Below are 21,362 nucleotides of genomic sequence, written 5' to 3'. Positions count from 1 at the left end.
CTCCCCTTCCTCCCTCCCTTCTTGCTTGCTTGTTTGTTTCATATTTTCTCATAGCAAGAGACAGAAAACCAACACTGTGGGGTTTCATTCCTCCCATGGCTGGAAACTGATGGAGGTCTTCCTTCTTCCCAGCTAGAAGATTCTTACAAGCAGATGGTGTCAGCCATGGCAGAAATGTCCATGCCTGCCGCTGTTGTGGAAGAGGCTGAAGATGCTGCAAAAACACAGCCAGGGAGAGATGGTTCTCAACCTCCCCAGAGCCTTGTATGTTTCTTTACGTGATTACAAAAGAGAGAATTTCTGAAATATAGATCATGAGCTACAAAGAATTATTCGTGTGTGTATGTGTGTGTGTTTTACCCTCAACATTGAAAATCTAGTACACAATCTAAGTGCTTTGTAGGAATGAAGGGAAGTGGGATTGTTGGTTTAATTTATGTGGTTTCATGAGTGGGAAGTTTCACTACCTGCTGTTCACATATAAACATCAGACAATAACAAGTATTTCAAGTAAGATTTCTATTCCCTAAAACATAGTCTTGTCTAGTTGGGGTGGAGGTAAGGTGAGAGAGGGAAAGTCTCTGATCCTTCACTGTAATTCCAGTCAAGACACTGCCTGCCCCAGGTTCCCCCCTGGGTCACGCCCACTGTAATCAAAGCCAGTTGCAGCTGGTACAGTGCTAACCTGACTCCACAGCCAACCCAGCACCACAGCAGTGGCCGTTTATTTTCACAGATGAGTAACACTCAACTGAAATAGGAACATCCTTGGCACCCCTGGCTTATCACAGTGTTGTTATTTTTATTTAATAGTCAGAAAGTCAACCAATCAAAGCTATGGCATCCGCAGTATCTCTTACCCAGCAGATCTGCAGCTGTGCCCAACAGGGTGAGTTCTGTCTCTACCACAGATGAGTGAGCACCATGCATGGTGGTGTGTGAGGTGTACAGCAAAGCTAAAGTGTGCATACACCATTGTAAACCCTGTTTGGGTCGTGTACACGTGTGTCATCTATCTTCTGTTTGCTTTGTTTTATGTGTATGTGTGTATAGGTGCTCATGCCAGGGGTCAACCTCCACTGACCAGTCCACCTTGACTTGTGAAATGGTCTCTCACTACTAGAAATAAGCAAAGTAGTCCAGTCGGGATGGTGTGATCTCAAAGAATCTGACCCTTCCCCCTACTGCCCCCCCAACACCCACACCCTGCCCCAGTACTCACACCTGGCTTTCTGACATGGGTTCTGGATGCTGAATTCAAGTCTCCATTTCGTGCAGGAAGCTCTATGCTGGCCAAGGTACACTCTCCCCAAGCCCATCTACTCAGGCTCTAGAGAAGACAGGGTAGCACTCTCCATGCAAGTTCTACCTAACACAACTTATAAAGCATTCTAAGGTAACTACCTCCTTCTGGCTTTGGGAATTTCTTTGTGCTAGTTTTACCAACTTATGTGTGTGTGTGTGTGTGTGTGTGTGTGTTTGTGTGTGTGTGTGTGTTTATGGAGGTCAACTTTGGGTGTCCTTTACAGGATTTTCTCCTTTGTTTGTTGAGGCAGGGTCTCTCACTGGAGCCCGGAGCTGATGAACTAGGCTGGACTATCTGGCTAGGAAGCTTCAGGGACCCTTCTGTTCCATGTCCCTAGAGCAATACTCCAAAGGTGTGCCCAATGCTGGACTCGAGGCATTTCTTTGTGATTGTGCTTGCATAGCAATCATTTCATGACTGAGATAAAGCCCCAGCCCCACCTTTACACACATTTACTTGTGGTTCACATGTTTAAGATGTTTCTGCTTCTGGGAAGCTGTGTGTAGTGTGGACTAATGTTCAACTGGCTTCCCTGCATAGACAGAGAGAGTGACAGAGAGAGTGACAGGGAGAGTGACATAGCCCTCTGAAGAAGAGTCTGAGGAGGGAAGATGTTAGGAATAGATGCTACAGAGTCAGGAGATAGAGAGAATTCTGATGGGCATACAGAGAGGCTGCTCAGGAACCCAGACCTTCTGAGGCACATGGACTTGGGCCCATTTTCAGAAGTGCATTGTTTTCAAACACTAACCATGCCAACCATGCCTGTGTTAATAGCCAGTGTCAGGAGCTTCATATCATGAGGAGTGAGAGTCAGTGGCCAGATCGCTACTATGTTCCCTGGGGCAGAGAAGCCCTGTACTCACACAGGCTCGAACCTGTAACTCATCTCCCAAGCAGAGAGGCTATTTCCAGGGAAGGCTCCATAGCAGGGCGTGGCACCTCACAGTAACTCAGAACTAAAAGCCTCGAAGGCTCTCTGCTCATTATACCCACATATGGACTGAGACTGGAGTCCATAAGCCTGAACAAAAGAAAAACAGACTTTGGACAGTTATGGTCCAGGGGCATTATAGTGTCACCAGAACACCCAGTCAGTGACAAAAGATGCAAAAGTTCCAGAAGCCACAAGAAAAACTCAAGTTTTTTTCTGTGCCAAGAATTTCCAGGTCACAACTTTCTTTAATGCTATTGCTGATTGGCTATGAGATGCTCAAAGATGCAGGTGTCTTGCAGACCTATCCCCTTCTGTCCTATGACATACTTGAGAATCCACAGAGGCAGGCACTGAGGACCAGAGCATTCCCCTAGACTTGGTTCTGAACCAACTTTTACCCAGCAGCTCCGTGGCAGAGAAAAGTTCATAGGAACAGAGCAGGGAGATTTAATGTAAAGCAATGGTCTTCATATGATAAAAGTTACCGTTGAAGCTGCTCCAGGAGGAGACACCTCTGCACGTTAGTGGGGTGCCAACACAGCAGCAATAAAGGACACTGGATTAAAATGTGCATGTAGACGTTTCAAAGGAAGATGTATAAAAATGGTATTACTTTAAAAATGATGTTTTGTTCTACAAGAACGAAACATCTTGATTTCTGTCACAGTACATGACATGGCAAGTTGAAGGGTTAGTCTGTTGATATTCGAGTATCCAAAGTTTGTGAAATAGATTTCTGCCAATAATGAGAGGAACTCTGTGCATTGATTTTACCAGTAGCATTTTATTTTTTTACTACTCATTGAATAGCACAAAATAAGACCAGGGAGCAAAACAATATATTTGCTTTCTCTAAGTCACCTAGCTGCAACCAGAGATGAACTTTCTAAAGAGTTTTCGGGGACAAAATCAGTGGTAAACATGAACCACGCAATGTGGCATGGACAGGACCAGCTTTGGGGTGCTATCTAGTCCTTGTGGGGATCCTGATGATACATACAATGGGTCTACAAGCTTGGAAGGGCCACACCTAGAACCACGTGTGGGAAGAGAGTGGGTGAAGAGGCATCCAGTGCACAGCTGTAACTGAGTTTGGTATCCATACAACCACTGAGCAGGGTCAAGAGTTCTTTGCTACTTTGTCTCTGCTCAAAGAATCAGACCTAGGCACGGAGAACTCAGCCCTATCTTGTCTGTCTCTGTGTGGATGTGGATGCCCTGAAGGCACTCAGTGTGAGATGCTCTGCTGCTATCTAAGGGCTGAAATGTCTGACCACTCACCTGTCAGAAGCTGCATAAATCACGCAGTCCTCACAGTGAATGTTAAATATCACCCGAATCCCAATCAAGCCTGGAGTGCCAAGAACTGCCAGTCAGCCAACCCAGGCGAGACTGTGATTAACAAGGCTTCCAAGGCAACTGAGGAAGTATCAGGAATCTACAAGCCCCCAATTAACAGAGCAAACATGAACGTGTCATTCGATAGAGCCACAGAGACTTAGCGGGAACATGAAATTCAAGAGTCACAAACCACACTCTTATTTATCAACTTAAGCATGAATAGAACATTTAAACATATAGTGAGCTCACATTTCATCTTGCTTTCTACCCAACAGATGATGGATAAAATGCTGGTTGCTGCAGAATCCCCTGGGCTCAGTTCAACGGGCTTTAATGACAGTAATATGCAAGGTGCGGAGAAGGGTGAGTGTCACGCGCGTGTCCATACTCAAAGAGCAAGGAAGACACACGATGAGCGAGCTCAGCCTTTGAGAGGGAGAGAGTGGAAAAGGAGACTTCATACGTTGTGGAGACATAAAGACATCTCTATTCCACAGCAGACCATGCTGGCTGTGGCTAGACATACTCATTTGATACTAGATTCCTATGGCCATTGATCCCATGTTATCTACATGACTGATCTTAATCCATGTCTGTATCCTCACACATAAATATTCCAGCTCGATTAGCATGCTACAGATTAACATGGTACAGCAGGATATGACAAGGGACCACTGTGTGGATGGGTATTACACACTGGGTATACTTCATACACACTTCTGACTTGTTTATACAAAAGTATGCTGATTATCATAACAGACCAACAGAAGGCAAAAGAAATTAGGAAAGCAGATCAAGCTTAGGGCAGATCAAGAGGTGCTGAATGCCGGTGTGTGGAGGGAGGTATCATCACAGACTTTGCACACCACTCTTTCATCCCTGAAGTCAGGTTCTGAGCTAACCTGCAGCTTTGTGCAGGGCAACAGGTGCCTTGCTGAGGGTAAGGTTCTTTCTATAATCCGAACACACTCTCACTTCTTGTTTCTCTTTGTTTAACGAGAGGCTTCAAATTGGGCAGACTGGGTCTCTCAAGCACACCTCCACAGCAGCCTACCACACACTCGACCACTTTCATAAACAACTACAGACCTTGCTTGATAACTGTTCTTCCATTTCTCGCTGAATGTTCTAAAGTAACACAGCGATCTGTCCTCACCTCTGCCTCACACACAAAACCCAAATCCCCACCGAGTAGCTGGAGAGACAGGAAACATACACAGAGGGCTTCATCAACTAGATGGCAACCTCCCTGCCCTTACCAGGAGAATCCAGCACTCTGACCACTGCCGCCACCACCAGCAGGGTACTGATATCAGACCAGCCAGCCACAAGCAGGCTGAAGTTATCTTGCTGAGAAAGCAGGACAGTGGTCGTCAAGTTCGCAAAGTTGTCACTGCCAAGATGCCCCTTGGTCCAGAGACCTGAGATTCTGGGGATTCTCAGAGGCCCCTGTCCTTCACTGCCCCCTACCTTACAGACAATCATCTTTCCCAAGCCTGGGCAAAAGGCCCCAGATTGCTGGGCAGCTGAGGACGTGGTGTCTGCCTCCAGTCTGCTTGCTGGCATAGTGAGTATACTGGAGGCTGAATCCCCACAGGTCTCAGCTCTGACCTGCACCCTGAGACCAAGTGAGGGCATTAGGGCCCAGGGGGGACTTCCTGTCTGAAGTGACCTCCTATTTCTGTGCCTGCTCCAGAGCAGCCCTAGGAATGTGCTTGAAACTCAACACACACACACACACACACACACACACACACACACACACAAAAGAGCAGCCTGTGCCCAAAGCACGGAAAACCACAGATCCAAAAGACAGCAACTGCCAAACCCCTAACTTTCCATTTGCAAAAAGGTAGTGGATCATTCACACCCTCAGGTTCAAGTGGGAAGTCCTGCAGTGTGAACACTAACCAGGTCTCCCACTTCCCTGCGAAATCAGGACTTCTGAAGTCTCCCCCCTCCCGCCCCCATTACATTTCTTAATGTGGGTTCCCGCCCCGCAGCACTCACCATCATGTTGCCCTGCATTTTAGCAGTCTTGATCATTGCCTTTTCCTTCATTTTGCTTGGAGTCTTGAACCTCACTTCTGGGCCAGGGAAGAGTAACTTAATCCATTGTTGTGGTGAGCACCCAAGTGTAGATCCCAGCCGCTATTACTGGGTGGAGATGGGTTTTGAAGAAAACACAATTCTGGCCGGTCCTGGTTTTCCCGTCCCTCTGTGTTCCCAGGTAGATCCCACTGAAATCAACTCTTCCTAGTGGCTAACAGGAAAGCGGAATCGGGAGCCAGGCGCTGGGGGTGCGGCTTGTAACAAAAAGCAAGCTAGGAGCTGCGGAGCGAGGACGTGGCTGACTACGAGCAAAGGCGTGTGTCCTCGGAGGAGCTGGCTTTCAACACCCTGTGAATGACAGCGGCAGCATGGAAAGAGCCTTGTGCACTCCAGGACTCTGGGCGGGGATGCTTGGCCGACAGTGCTGATCCCCAAGGGTGGCGACACCCGGGAGTGTGTGTGTGTGTGTGTGTGTGTGTGTGTGTGTGTGTGTGTAAACACGCGTGCGCGTGCTGCCTCAGCCTCTACTGAGCAGAACCTGGAAGCCCTGGGCTGCAGCACGCTTCAGTTAGCTTAGCTGCCAGGGGAATTGGCTAGCAAGAGGGCGACTACAAGCAAGCTCTAGGGTGATCTTTGTGGGTGGAGCCGCACGAGATTAGGATGGATGAGCAGCCACCAGCCTAGGGCTGTGCCTCCCATATCAGGGAGCAGAGTCACAGGGAGCCAGACTCCACGCGTCCATGGAGAGTCTGGCGGGGGAGCTAGAGGCAAGCAGGAGGAGCCTGAGTGGCAGCTGATATTTAATGTGGTTTCGGGTTACTATGGGACACACGTGGTGTCTTCATGGTTACATTGGGGCAACTTGTAGTCAGTGGCCTTGATAGAGAAGACTGCACCCTACAGAGCCACTTGCTGTGTCCGTACAGCCCCATCATGACGCCTGCCACCCTGGTCTCCTCACTGCCCTCTAGACCTCCAGCCAACCACAGTCCTGATAGTGCCTTTGTTTCTTCAGTTCCGTCTCTCAGGCCAGCACTCTCTTCCAAAGGCACGGCCCTGTGGACCTCCAGAACCACTTCTATCTCCCCAGCCTTCCCTTAGGGTGGCCAAGCCTAGATTCCAGGATCGCTAGCCCAGAGCGCTCCCAGGATCTTTTCACAATCACGGCTTGCTCAGCATTGCCTCACATAGCGGGGAGCTCCAGAGTGTGCGTGCTGGAGGCTGGCACATTCTTTTACAGATGGACCTAGAGCACTCCAAAACCCAAATGAACTCAGGCTTGTGGAGATGTGTGAAGGGCGCCCTCACCTGCCAGGGAAGGGCAATGGCTGGAGCCAGTCTGGAAAAGATTTTGGAAACTTCTCTCCACCTATTTAACATTCAAAAAAAAAAAAATCTTGTATAAGAAAAGAAACTGCAGGAGTGGCTTAAGCCGATTTGTACATAGTGTATGTGCATAATACAGTATGTAGTATGCAGTGTACAGAGCACCATCACGTACAATCAAAGCTGTTTGTAGCTGGCACACAGGTTTAAACCAAAGACCTGACCTACAGAGATGAGCGGGGGGATATAAATTGAAGACAAAGGCTTAGAGATTGGACTGTGCAGTATTCTAGTCTACAATGTAAGGATTGTCTCTTCTAGAAATAAAATCTCCTGTTAGGGTTACTTAAGATACTGTAAACAGAAATACAGTCTCCCAGTGCCAGAGGCCCAGAATAAATCCCTCCCTAACATCAGGTGTCCCCTTACAGTGGATGGCCCAGAATAAATCCCTCCCTAACATCAGGTATCCCCTTATAGTGGATGGGCTTCTAGATCTCACATAAAGCCTCTGGGTGCCCTGAGTGGCTGGATGAGGAGGGTTGCTCTCTGAGGTCTCTGTAAGGGGCAATAATTCCACCCTTTGGGTTCCTCTCTCTGGCCTCCAACACCTTGATCACTGCTTGACCTCATTTTCTCAGAGGTTAGGGCTTGAGGGCCTGAATCTGGGGTATGCACAAGCATTCAGGCCATAGAAGACCAGGTTAACACAAAGATTTTGAATGATAAATGCCCCTTAGTCTTGGGCAATTGAACCCTTGTTCCCCAGTTAGTGGTGATGTTGAGGAAGTTTGGCTAATGTAGCCTTGCAGGAGGAAGTGTGCCACCATAATGATTTCACCATTAAGAATGTCTACAGTACTTCTACTTCACCCTCTTTCTGCCTGCATCTGGAGATGTGAGCTCCTAACTTCCTGCTCTGGCCAGCCTCAACTTCTCTCCTCTGAAGCCATAAGCAAAAGAAACTCTTCTATAACTCTTCTATAGTTTCAGGATGTGATATTTCACCATGGCAACAGAGAAGGAACTCATACAGCTGTCCACAGTGGCTTTCTATTCACAAGGTAAAGAAACAAAGAACAACAACAGTGGATGCTTATCACCTTACCATGTCCATAGCAATGACCCCAGGAAATGTATAGGATGAACAAAGACAAACCCTCATGCCTAAGAAAGCAGTGATCATCTGGAGTGCCCCTGCCCCCTGCTGAGAGCTTGTCCCTAAAGCTCGCCCAACGGTCATGAGCCCTGCTGCTCTGGGCTCTGTTATTTCTGCCCACTGTTTGTCCAAAGCCTACAGGGAAGGCAGAGAGAGTGGTAGACCCAAAGAGGCAGAAGGGAAGGGAATAAGGCAGACTGGAGGTTCTGAGCTCGTGGCTGCTCACTCCCTGTAACTCATCTGCTTCAGCTAGTGCCTTGTGGGATGCTGAGGAAAAATGAGAGAGGAGAATCAGGAGTGGCTCCATGAAAAAGAAGGAAGGTAGGAAAATAAGGAAAAATGATGAAAATGGGATGATACAATTTTTATATTAATTTTAGATAATACACTTTACAAGAGAATCTCTCAGGAAATTGTGGCTATCTGAATCTCTTGGCAGTGTTGCAATTCTGAGCAGGGATGCTGAGTCTTTTTGTTCCTATGAAAACATTATAAAGTAACTTATAATGGATAAGGGTCAAGGTTCTGAAAGTAGACAAGTTCAAGAAGGGCGATTTTACATCTGACAGAGCCCCTGCAGGGAGTGTCACTGGGTAAAATAGAGCAGGCATAGATTTGGGTCCATTTTCCTCTTTTACAAAGCCATGATGACAACATGACTTCATCTAACCCTGACTGACTACATCCCAAAGGCCTGCTCTGCATTCTCGTTTCTTACAACACGTATATTTCCAGGACACTTGAAGATCAGCAAACACAAATGCAGTCTTTGGGTTCACTCCCAAGTACCAACTGTCTCTTGAGGCTCCACAGTGGTTCATCCTGCTCTCTGTGGGAAAAGCAGGCCTACTTAAGATTTCTATCTGTTTGAGACACCTGGTGTACCCTAGACTATAGGCCATTTGCCTTTGCTAAGCATTAGTGCCAACCCCTGAGCCCTGGCAAACTGACTCCAGACCAGCGACCCAGCAGCCATTGGATATGTCTAAAGTTTACTCCAACTTTTATTTCTAGGGTGCTGGCTTTAGTTTCTCATTAAAGCAACTCAAGTTTGATCATTTTGGCTCAACATTCCTTTGTACTTTTGCAGTTGGGCAATATTTACAGCACAAGAACAAATTCCTTGCCATTTTATCTGTAATCCCATCTTGTAACTTGTTACTGGAAAGTTAAATACAAGAATTTGATTACCTGAGTGTGTTTTTGTCTTCCTTTTCATTAAAATGCCTACATGAATGTCCTTTAGCCAACAAATAGAAAATGACAATGTGGCACATATACAGTATGGAATAATATACAACTGTAAAAAAAATTTAAATCATGAACTTTGAAGGTAAATGGATGGAACTAGAAAAGATCATATTATTTAGTGAAATAGCCCAGACAGGAAAGACAAATACCTTTCAGTCTCTCCTGGAGGCTCCCAGCTTCAATTCTTTAGATGTGAGTACATAGCCAGTAGTCAGTACAAAAACTGGGAAAGTAAAATGGGACCACCAGGGTAGGGAGTCGGGGTACAATAGACAGGGAAATAGCTTGATAAAAGTCATCTGATATGGGACCAGAAGGCACCATGCAGCCTTCCAAAGGAGGCAGGCAATCAGTAGCCCTATCCAGCCATGATGGCTGCACACGACAAGGATGTCCAGTGGGGTACCATAACCCTCAGAGTGCAGTAGTGGCATGCACAGTTTGGCAATAGCCAACAGCTCTCTCAGTGAACTTATGACCTTTTCAACAAGAGTGAAACTAGGTATTAGAATTCTAATTACTCAGTGTTAGTGAAGTTATAGTTATCAGGTGAGGATCAATAACCAATAATTTACTAAACCAGCATAATCCCCATCAACAATCTATAAACATTTCTCCTAATCCCCATAGATAAGTGTAATCCTCACCTGTCATCAAGGAATCTTTCTTTATAACAGACAGGCACCATTACAGAAAATCATACCAATCAAAATTCAGAATTGTGGGCCTAGTGTCAATAGACACATTTATAAAACCTTTCCCCACCTAAGCCTCAGGGATCACTGTGGAAGAGGGCATGGAAAGACTGTAGAAGCCAGTAGATCAGGGACTTTTTGTGAAATTGTGTTTACTAGCAATATCAGAAGCTATATCCATAAACTCTCACCAATATGACTGCACAGAAATAAGCTGAGTAAGATTCACAACAATGAATATGCAGAAGTGGGTGGGAAAAGTCCATGAGTCCTCAGCCCTATACACACACACACACAAAAAAAAAACCATAGACAACTGAGAAAATCTAGGAGTAGGAGAGGTGGTCATACCAACTGGTTGTCCAGTGGCAAACAGTCAACCTTGAAGAAATGCATGGCATTCTTATTGTGTGTATATATATACATATATATATATGTATATGTATACATATATACATGTATATGTATATACACGCACACACACACACACACACAGTAACAGTGAAAAAGTGGTCATGAATTTTAAGGACATCAGGAAAGGGTATACGGGAAGGTTTGGAGGGAGAAAATGGAAGGGAAAAATGTTATAAATAAGTTATAATCTCAAAAAGAAAATGCCTAGTTAAATAAAGAAACTGAAGAAAGAAAGGCTTTATTTTGGCTCAGAGAGATTCCTCATCTCATCTTCCTTGGGGTGGGGTGGTGGCAGCAGGCAAGGCTGCTTACTTACATCTTGGTAGAAACAGGACAGGAAGGCAGGGGGACCTCAAGACCCACCCACTAGTGACCCACTTCTCCCAATGAGGTTCTACTTCTTACAGGCGCCACAACCTTTACAGACAGGACTACCAAGTAGGAACAAAGGGGTCAAGCACAGCAGTTAGATTTTGTATCCAAGTCATAGCAATGTGTGAATTTTATTATAAAATAATTCAACATGTGAAACTCTCCATTTGTCAAAGAGAATGCCAAGGCTGCAAGGAAAATTACATTCCTATTCTTAACCATCACCTGTTTTTATGCCCATTAAATTTATCACTGGCTTTCTTTACAATGTAATCATTTCTGTTTTCTTGAAAGCATTGGGTACCTTATATAACCTAATTTGTTCATGAATTTTTCAGGCTCTTGTCTTCTGGAAAACATAAGAATGATTGGCATTCACTTTATCAAATGAACATACATGCAATATTAGTTTGGAGAATATATGTAGTAAATTCTCCCTTGTCTTCTCTCAATTCATTCAGAAATAAGACAAATTAACTTCAAATATGTCACCACACTAATGAGACATGATTGGTTTGATTATTGATGGTGAGGATCTTATTCAGGAATGTCAGTGATGGAGGAAGTAGGGGCAAAGATCAGGATGAGCTAATGTGAGAGTCATGGCTGAATTCTATCTCAGGATGGATGTAACCACCAGGGAGCTGGAGCCAGTATGGCAGCTTCTGCAGCAGGATGTCATGAGTAATTCTGAATGTTAATACAGAGGCAGGAGGGTGTGTGGTGAAATTCAAGAAACTCTCAGGAATCACTCGCACTAGTCACTCTGGTTGTGGGAGCCGAACCAGTGGAAACTGGATTGTCAAACCCAAGTCCCCAGGGGACAATGATGTGGCTAGATCCACAGTCAACCAATGAGAAGGCTCCTCCTCTGATCAACACTTCAGGGAGTGAAGTGGGGCTACCAGACATTCCCATAACAATTGTGAGAGGTGGGACACTGTGGCATCTTGCCCGGAATCGAGGTGTGGAGTATAAGTACACATGCCTCACCCTTATAAACCGGTGGTGATACTGGGCTGGGAAGGTGGTTCAGTGGTTAAGTCACCACACAAGCCTGAGTTTTGGAGTTTAGATCCCAGTGAGCCTCATGAACTGTGTGAATGCCAGCCTGCCTATAATTCCAACCCTGGAAGACAGAGCTAGAAGCCTCAGAGCAGGATGGCTAACAAGACTGACTGAGAGTTTAACCCTGTCTCGGTGAATAAGCCTTAGGTGCCTTCAAGGGTGATTAATGATTTCAAGCCAGGCCTCCATATGCATGCCCATACAGGCACGCATACAGTACCATACATATATCTACACACACGTAAAAACATGCACCACACGTATGCCAAATCAAAACAAAAAATGAACAAAAACCCAACCAACTAATAAAACGTACTGAGTCCAACGTCACTCTAGGGTTTACATTACATCTTCTTCTTCATCCCCATTCTTTATATCCTCCTCTACTTTATCCTCTACATCTTCATCCTTTATATCATCCTTTACATCATCTTTTACATCCTCACATTGACATCCCTGGGACATGAAAGAAATTGACCAAATCCCTTGCTGGGTCAGTCCTACCAGCTCTCCTTCAAGAAAGCTGGCTTCTATGAAGTTTTAAACATCAGAGTACTTAGTGTAAGCTCATTTAACTGTTTGGTCAGTCATCTTTCCCACAGTTAGAATAGCACATTTATAAGTTATCACATTTGTCTGCATGTAGATATCAGTTCTTTCATACTAAATTGGAAACAGCCCCTCCAGCCATTTGTCTGCATCCTCACACTCTTAAAGCGTGACTGATGAACAGTCAATGAACAATCTTTAACAACTGGAGCAACAGGTAAAGGAATGTCTGTATGTCACCTGCCTTCAAAGAGTGTATCAAGAACTGACAGGTCACATTTTATAACAATGGCTTTTAAAGACGAGGTGCATTGTTCTGCTACTGAAAATAGATGTGAGGAACCCCAAGTGTTTACAGAAGTGACATTGAGCCTTGGCCCTGTCTCTCTTTCCTGCATTGAATCATGCATCCTAGATTTTTTAGTTTGTCTGTCTCTGCCCTTGCTCAGGGGCTTGTTATCCACATCCATTGAAGTCATAAACTCCACAAGAATGAGAGAAATTGTCCAGATCCCTTGCTGGGTCAGTCCTACCAGCTCTCCTTCAGGAAAGCTGGCTTCTCTGGAGTTTAGTACTTATATCAAAAATAAAAATAAAATAAAAACTGGCGAACATTTAGAATCATATATAGCTAAACAAATTAGAGCTACTATGTTTGTGGATGACATGTCATTGTCTTATACAGTAGCTTTGCAAAGTCAGGAGCACAAGAACATATACTTTTGAGCCCCATTGAAGAAACAGCCACATATCCATAGATTGGGACAAATGTACAAAGGAAAGATATTTAAGCAAGGAAAGATTTTAATTGGCTTATCATAAAACTTACATGCACTGAAAAAATATCAAAAACAGCTTAAAATTAATATATCTCCTCACTACTTTTCCCATACATTGTAAAATGATTAATATATGCCTAAAACTGTATGTATATTTCTTTCAAAAAGATAGGAAATGAAAAATAGATAATACATTTTGAAAGGTCTCCATTTTCTGTCTCTAATGCAACTGGTCTATTGAGTTCACCACTGTTCTGTCTCAGATAAGATTATAAATATAATACAAGGATTTAAACACAAATTTGACAAAAGTTAATGCAGAGTTTGAGATAGGTCAGTAGTTATGAGTACTGGGTGCTCTTGGAGAAAACCAAGGTTCATTTCCCAGTACCCAGATGAGGCTCACAGTTGTATACAATATCAGTTTTGGGGGAGTCCATACCCTCTTTTGGCAACCACAAGCACCAGAAAAATGCCAGGTACATATTGTTATATGCAGGCAAAATACTCACACATTGTAGAAAAATAAATCTTTAAAAAAGTTAATCCATCAATTATCATTGCTAGGCTAGAGTACAAACAGGTATTGATTCGTCAATACAGGCATTTAATTAAGAGCAAGTTAAGAAATGTGTCTTTTGGGGGGCATTCTAGAACCACAGAGAAACATGGGCAGCAAACTTAAACACACGGCTATCTTTGAAAGCTCTCCTGCTCCCCACGTCCTTCCTGTGGCCCCTCAGCATGACTCATGTGGCCACTTGCCACTCAGCCACTGCTCAGACCCAGGGCCAGTGTCCTCCTGCCTGGTGCTGTGTGGCGGCTCCCCACCCTGTCACTGCCACTGCTCAGACCCATGTGGCTGCTCCCTACTTCCACCACTGCTCAGGTCTAGGGTTAAGGTCTCCTGCCTGGCCCCTCACTGTGTCTTCTCAGCTCCTGCACTCATGTCACCTGCTTATCCCTTCCACATGTGCTCAACTAGAAACATTCAAAATACAAAGTGCACGGTGCCTCCCTTAAAACTTCTGGGTCTTTCCAGGCTGCAAGAGCAGAGAGTGGCTTTTCAGGACCTTGGAGAGCTTCAGTTTCCAGCCTCTCCCTGGTCCTGAGGTGGCAGCTCACACTTTTTCCTCTCCTTCCCTTGTCTCTCTTCCCCCATTTTCCTGTTCCCTTCCTACCTCGTTATCACTCCCTTTCCCACTTTCTCGCCCCAGTTCCTCCTTCCCCTGCCTCCCTCTCTTCTCCTCCCTTCATTGTTTATCATCTCTATGTGGCAGGCACACCGTCTTGATACAGTCTTTGTAGTTGACCTATGTGCTAGTTCTCTGTTCAGGGATCCCTACCCGCCATTTCCTTTATGCCAAATATCCTCTCACCTTTCCTCTCGCTATTTAAAAATTTAAAAAACACATTTCGTTGAAGTACAACATCAGTAGAGAAATGTGTAAGTAAGTTTATTAAGTTGTAATCATGAGGTGAGGCCATCCAGGCAGTCCTGGCCAGGTCAAGAAAGTGATATTTAAGGAATCCCCTAGGCTTCGCCAATGCACCATCTATATATGAGCCCTCCCCTGACATGGCCACTGTATTGAATTCTAATTCTAGTTAGAACTATCTGGCTTCTGACAGCTTTAGTGTGTGTAAATTGAGTCAGCTGATAGATACACTTCCGAGGGTGGCTCCTGTCACTAGGACATACGATGGGGAGGCACAGATGCTGTGTGTGGCCGTAGCTAATCTTCTTGCCTGTATAGAACTCCTTTGTATGCATGCATTATAGTTGGTTCAGCCCCTTCTTGAGTATTTTTGGAACTGTTTATCAGATAGGTGATCACATAATGTCACAGTTTATGCAATTATTTTGATCCACATGTATGAAAAAGGTCTGAAGGCCAAATACCTAAAAACTTGTTTGTTAGAAAGATTATGTTTGACATATCATAACTGAGGGATACTGGCTCATTTATGAGACATGCTCCCTGTAGCAGTATACATTACCTCACACTTCTAAGCCTTTGCAGCATTTGATGTTGTTGCATATTGTTCAAATATCATTTATCTTACGACAAACAACCTGAAATCAAACAAAATAGAGGAGAACGGAGGACTGTTTGGCTCACAATTCTAGGTGACAGCCTATCACTGAGAGGACCTCAAGGCAAGAACTTGAATCAAGTCACATGATAGCCACAGCCAAGGTCAGAGGACAATTAGTGCATGCTTCCTTGCTTGCTCTCAGCTCCTCTTTCTCTTAATTTAATTGATATTATTGTTTCTACTTTGGGGCAGGTAGTGAGTGTCTTGTCCCTGACTGGTCTTAACACTTCTTATGGCCCAGCTTTAAGGGTTCACTCTACATTAAACATGCTTTGGGATTTTCTTGTGTGTTTGTTTCCATCTGCCTGGAGTTCAGAATGTATCTCCAACTCATTTTTTTTCTGCTCCATTGAAAGCATTTTCATCTATGGCAGTTTCTGTCTAGTTCTCTCTTTTTAGAAACATCATCATATCTGAGATGTTTCTAACACAGACTGCATTCACAATAATCATCTCTGCACTTTTTATTCACTTCTGTCTCTGCATCTGAGTGACTATAGCTACTACAGGACTACCTACTCAGTAAGTGCCTCATTTAGGAAACCAGAGAGATGACTCAGTGGTTAAAATCTATGTCTTCTTTTTCAAATTACTAGGGTTCAATTCCCAGCACCCTCATGTGCGGGGCTCACAAATGTCTGTAATTCTAGTTCCAGAAGATGCAATACTGTCTTCTGACCTCTGTGGCAATCTGATTTACAGGCAAAACCACACAATTAAAAAGATCCTCATTTGTATATCAACTGCTTTTTATTCCTAGTCTTCTATTTGAAATCTTCCCATAACTCTTGTTTGGGTGGGTCTGCATTTTTTCACTTGTGTCTGAAGTGTGCTACCTGCTTGAGATTGCACATCTGATCGTATCTTTGGGCATTGTCTTGTTTCTCTGTGTGTCTGTATCCCTTTTCAGCCCTTTCCATCCTCTTTCTCAATAACTTTGGGTGTATGCTTCACACCGTCATCACATTGGTAAGGACAGTGTTGGCCCCAAACTCTCTGGTTTTCCTCTGGATGTTGCTCTTAGCAGGCAGGAATGGTTAGTCTCAATCCTGTTAGGGGCTGCGTCTTCCCTAGAGTGTGAGCCTCACATTTGATGGATAGCCTTCATCTCTCTGCTCCTCTGTATCAACCAGGTATAGGTTCCATGACTCTAAGGATCTCTGGGCTGAGAGTCGCTGCAGACTCTGACCTACAGCTATCATGTATAAATAAGCAGAAATCAGCTCTAAATAAAAGCACCTGTTGTTCCCTTCGTTTCCCTTTGCTTTTGCCTGCCCAAGTTTCCTGATACCCCTTTCAGATGCTCTTGACAATGCTTTCTACTCCCTTCTTGCTTTTCAGAGAGGTCAGTGTCCCTTCACTAGTTCATCCATCCCCTAGGTAGCAACTGCTTTCACAGTCTACTCATTCATACCACATAACACCTTCCAACTTTCTAGTCCAGAATAGCCCATCCACAACAAGCTCTCCTAATTCTTCAAAATACAGCCACACTCACATTTCCTACCAAAGGTGTAAACCCATGTTAATTTCTTATTGAAAATGTTTAGACCTTTAACATTAGCCTTTTAGCATTATAAGAATGGGATTAATGTTTTCATTTATTATTTTCTTCTAGATTAGATATATGTGATGATTAGTGTTAAATGCTAACTTGCTACAACAAAGAACTTCACACATGAAGATCTATGTCTGATCTGTGGAACTCATGTATGAAGCTGGGCATGGTGGTGCATGCTTATAATCTCAGTGTTGGGGGCGGGGCAGAGACAGGCAGACCCTTGGAGCTTGCTTGGCCTAGCCTGCTCAGTGCATTGGAAGAGAATCTGCCTCATAAGTAAGTTGGATGTCTGCTGCAGAACCCCAAACACACACACACACACACACACACACACACACACACACACACACACACACACTTTCCTAAATGACTTCTATGAAAAACTATAATGACTACTTTGCATATCAACAAAAGGTAAAAATGAACTATGCCATGCCAAGATGTGTATAAACAGAGTTATGGACACATTTGTCATCTGTATTCCAGCTGTCACTCAGGCTGTAGTTACTAGGTGACAGCAACATCACAGACAGGGGAAAGAAGTCAGTCATTTCATTTGCATTCTGAAATTCACTCCTGGAGTCTTTGTGAAGAAGAATAACAATAAGAGAACCAACTACCTCATCAGAATCCAGAACAGCAAATAATACCTAATGCATCATTTGCTACCTAGCACTCAGCACCACCATCACATAGTAACCAGTACTACCCAGCATCCATCATTGCCAGTACTGCCCAGCACTCTCATCCATTCTGTCTTTCCCCACTCCCTCCTCTGTCTTTCTGTGTCTCTGGCTCTGCCTGTGCCTCTCTCTCTCTCTTTCTCTCTCTCTCTCTCTCTCTCTCTCTCTCTCTCTCTCTCTCTCTCTCTCTCTCTCTCTCTCTCTCTCTCTCTCTCTCTCTCTCTCTCTCTGTGTGTGTGTGTGTGTGTGTGTGTGTGTGTGTGTGTATGTGTGTGTGTAGGGGGGAACACTGCCATGGCCATCATCTCCTACATTTATATCAATGAAAGCTTTTTATTATTCATCATCTTTCAGCCCTGTATTCTAATGCAATGTTCATGCTTCACACTGCATGTATGTCAAGCATGGTGCAGTCACTTTCACACATGGTTAAAGATGCCTCCTTTTCGCCTCCTGTCTCCAGCCTCTACAAGCACTCTCATAAACATGGCATAAAACATAGACATATATTTTCACATAAATAAAAATAAATAATAAAAAACCAATATTGAGCTAAGTGGGTAGTTATGGCTCAGGGATAAAGTTTCTGTTGTGCAAATATTAGTCTGGGAGGTCTGACTTCCCCACTAATATACGTACCCAGAGGGCCTGGAGACCTGCCTGCCATCCCAGAGCTAGAGGGGAGGAGACACGGTTCCCAGAACAAGATGCCTACATAGTTTAAGAGAATTAAAAGCTCCAGGTCCTCAGAGAGAATCTGCCTTAATCTACAAAAATGGCATAGATGGAGGAAGTCACCCAGTGTCACTTTCTTGACCTAGCATGCACAGGCACACACATGTTAATACACTTGCAAACACATGTGGAAGCATGCATATGTATTAAAAGAAAAAATATAGAAAAGGAAAAGTGTGCTAAGGCTGCCTCATCTAGCTTGTATTCCCTGTGAGAATAGGAGAGTCAGTTTGTATCTGCAATTTCATTTTCCCCAAGTCCAGGACATTGGCAGGATGGCTGGGGGTATTATTTAGGTACACCACCTAAAGACATAGCAAAATGAAACAAACCAAGAGTGAGCTGGGATGTGGACTGCTCCGCACCACTGCAGTGGAGAAATGGCAAATAGGCAGGGTGGTAGGTGATGCTAAGATGAAGGCTGAGGAATCCACACTTACAGAGCTGGTATCATAGAGTGGAGTCATCCTGGCATCTGATCTGACTTTCCTGGTTTTACTGTCTTATTTTTATCATCAAATGTCAACTGTTCACTAGTGGGACCCATTGTGATGCTTCCATCAAGGGCATGGGAAGGCAGGCTCTGGGTTGTGTTTTCATCTTACTAAAGACCTGGCATAGAATGAAACTTTGTCTTCAGCTGTGGGGTTATCCAGGACATGGGTTTGGGTTGTAGATTTTCAGGGCACCTCTTTATTTTCGAATGGCTACCCAGCACAATAAACACACGTCTGCATCTTTACCCACACTGGGTGGACTCAGATCCCTTTTGATAGTGATAGAACAGATGTGTTTGATCAATGTTAACTTCTCTGTTCACTACAGACACATGGCCTTTTTCAGTCTTGGTGATTTGTGTAGCTGCTTTTCAGAGATGTCCTTCAGATCCTGGCTTGTATAAAGAACTATCAGGTTTTTTATTTAAATTTTGTTTATTTATTATTATGGAGGCATTCCAAGGCATGCAAGTGGAGGTCAGAGAATGATTTTTGGGAGTCTGTTCTTTTCTTTTACTGTATGGTGAAACTAAGGACTTCAGCCTTGATATTCCAGTGCTCCGGGATCTCTAATGAGACCCTGGTCAAAGTTTCTACCGGCTGAGACCACGCAGAAGCTCTACATTTGGGGATGTTAAACTGCATTGGTGACCACTGCCAATATTTTTACAGCAGGGATTAGTTTTATGTATACAAACTATAATGGGTCTATGGCTAGTGGTAATTGCTATTGTTAATAACATCAATCCTACCACTTTAAGTTTATAAAGGCTTTCATCCTGATATATAAAGTTAATTACCCTAAAAGTTCTAATCATCTAAATATGATCTGAAAAGAATAATTATCTGTGGTAACTGCAGAGGAACATTTAGCACATGGTAGGATAGCTGGAGAGAAGAGCATTCCTCTGCCTGACACAGGGGAAACGCAATGAAAACGCAATTCTGAACCACCTGCTACTTGGCAAAATGTCTTAGTTCAAGGCTTTTAAAAATTAACATATCCTACATGATTAAAACAGGAAAAGTAGATGCTGATGATTAATTCATCTGTTCCCTGTGCTGCCTGAATACTGTGCGTGTGCCTGTGTGTGTGAGTGTGTGTGTGTGTGTGTGTGTGTGTGTGTGTGTGTGTGTGTGTGTGTGTAGCATGTTGGCTGGTGAAATGATAAGGCCTAGAACACTGTAAAGAGTTTGGAAGCAGTTTGGGAGTCTGGAACCAAGTTTATTAAGTGGACATGATTTTAAAGGCTTGGGGAATTTTTAGGGAAAAGACTCAAGGGTAGCTTGGTGCTAAAGACTCATAGCTACTCTTCTGCTAGGCCTATGGAGCTGCAGAGGAGAGCAGGAGCTAGACTTAGACAGGAATAGACGCAGTCTGGAGCTCATGACTGAAGTTTTCCATGCAGGGTCATACTGGTCCAACCCTTCTGTCTCTGGGAGTGAGCCACTCACCCACCTCAGGTCTCTTCCCCATGAGCTATAACAACCTCGTGGCACAAAGGAGGAGATATAGAACCAAATGTTTAAGTTTATGTTCTCTGCGTCCATTCTCATTTTGGGGGCCACATTTCTAAATTAAAGGAGCAACTTAACAGGTAATGCAGGAGACATCCACTCCATCCACACAACACATCCCTACAGCGACAGCTTTCTGAATGGCAGAGCCAGTCATCACTGAATGTAAACACCAAGTCATTGTGTCACCACCCACCATGGAACACTGTCACGACATAGCACAATGCTGCCTTCACGGTGGCAGACAACATCCTAGAATGCCTCTGCTAACTGTGGCACCTGATGCCACAGCCTTTCCCCCTCAGTACCAGGGATCTGGGTGTGGAAAAGGAAATCTCAATTTTATCAAACAAGTCTGTTTCAAGCAGACAAGAGAAAAGTTCTACAAAGCATCAAGCATACAAAGCTGGCAGGATGAGTTCCCACAGACCTGGAAGGGCATTCCGAGATGGACTTTCTGAGGAGCAAAGGTTCTCAGAGAAAAGGTTCTTAGAAACAGCCACACTTTGGGTTGTGGGCTCACCTGAATCCTGTCCTGGAATTCTGGGATGGTATTGTAATTGGGCTGACAGTCACTGAGCACAGTCCTGGGCCAGCTCATGATGCGCCCTGGGGAAAGAGCCTGTTGCCAGTGTCACTTCTGCTCTTTCTCCTTGATACCAGAAGGCTTGTCCTCACCTTCCCTCCTGTGCTGTGTCTCCCTCAAAGACAAGCTACAGTTTCTGCACATTCGCAATTAGCAAGCTCATTCCGACTCAGCTTAGTCTCTTTCAGCTGATGGCAAAGGAAATTGTCATTTTCAAGCAGACAGACAAAGAGAATCAACAGAAAGCAAAAGCCTGTAATTCAAGTTTGGCTGGCAGGGCCTCCCAAATTGTCCTTAGGAGCCATATGCTAATGACTAATTAGAAGGAAATGTAACAAACACTACATCAAATGGGTCTTGAAAAGAAGCGAATCTGCCTAGTTTTGCTGGGCCAAACGAGATCCTAATAATGGTGGAGGATCCGTTCACTTCT

General features: G+C 44.3%; 1 protein-coding gene across 2 annotated transcripts in view; it reads right to left on the bottom strand.

The window, feature by feature from the left end:
* Dpp6 (dipeptidyl peptidase like 6) overlaps window positions 1-21,362 on the bottom strand; it is a 933,905-nt gene that overhangs the window by 849,580 nt on the left and 62,963 nt on the right. The window contains exon 1 of one of the 2 annotated variants that reach the window (XM_031380239.1): window positions 5,595-6,410. The exons of the other annotated variant lie outside the window; for it this stretch is intronic. Within the exon in view, the coding sequence (XP_031236099.1) occupies window positions 5,595-5,645 (51 nt within the window). The 5' untranslated portion in view covers window positions 5,646-6,410. Of the gene's footprint in view, window positions 1-5,594; window positions 6,411-21,362 lie in introns of those variants that run through there. 2 annotated transcript variants of the gene reach the window in all.

This window comes from Mastomys coucha, unplaced genomic scaffold, assembly GCF_008632895.1.
Source record: "Mastomys coucha isolate ucsf_1 unplaced genomic scaffold, UCSF_Mcou_1 pScaffold19, whole genome shotgun sequence".
Lineage (NCBI taxonomy): Eukaryota > Metazoa > Chordata > Mammalia > Rodentia > Muridae > Mastomys > Mastomys coucha.
Note: the sequence above shows the minus strand (reverse complement) of the source record. Positions and strands in the feature narration are given on the sequence as shown.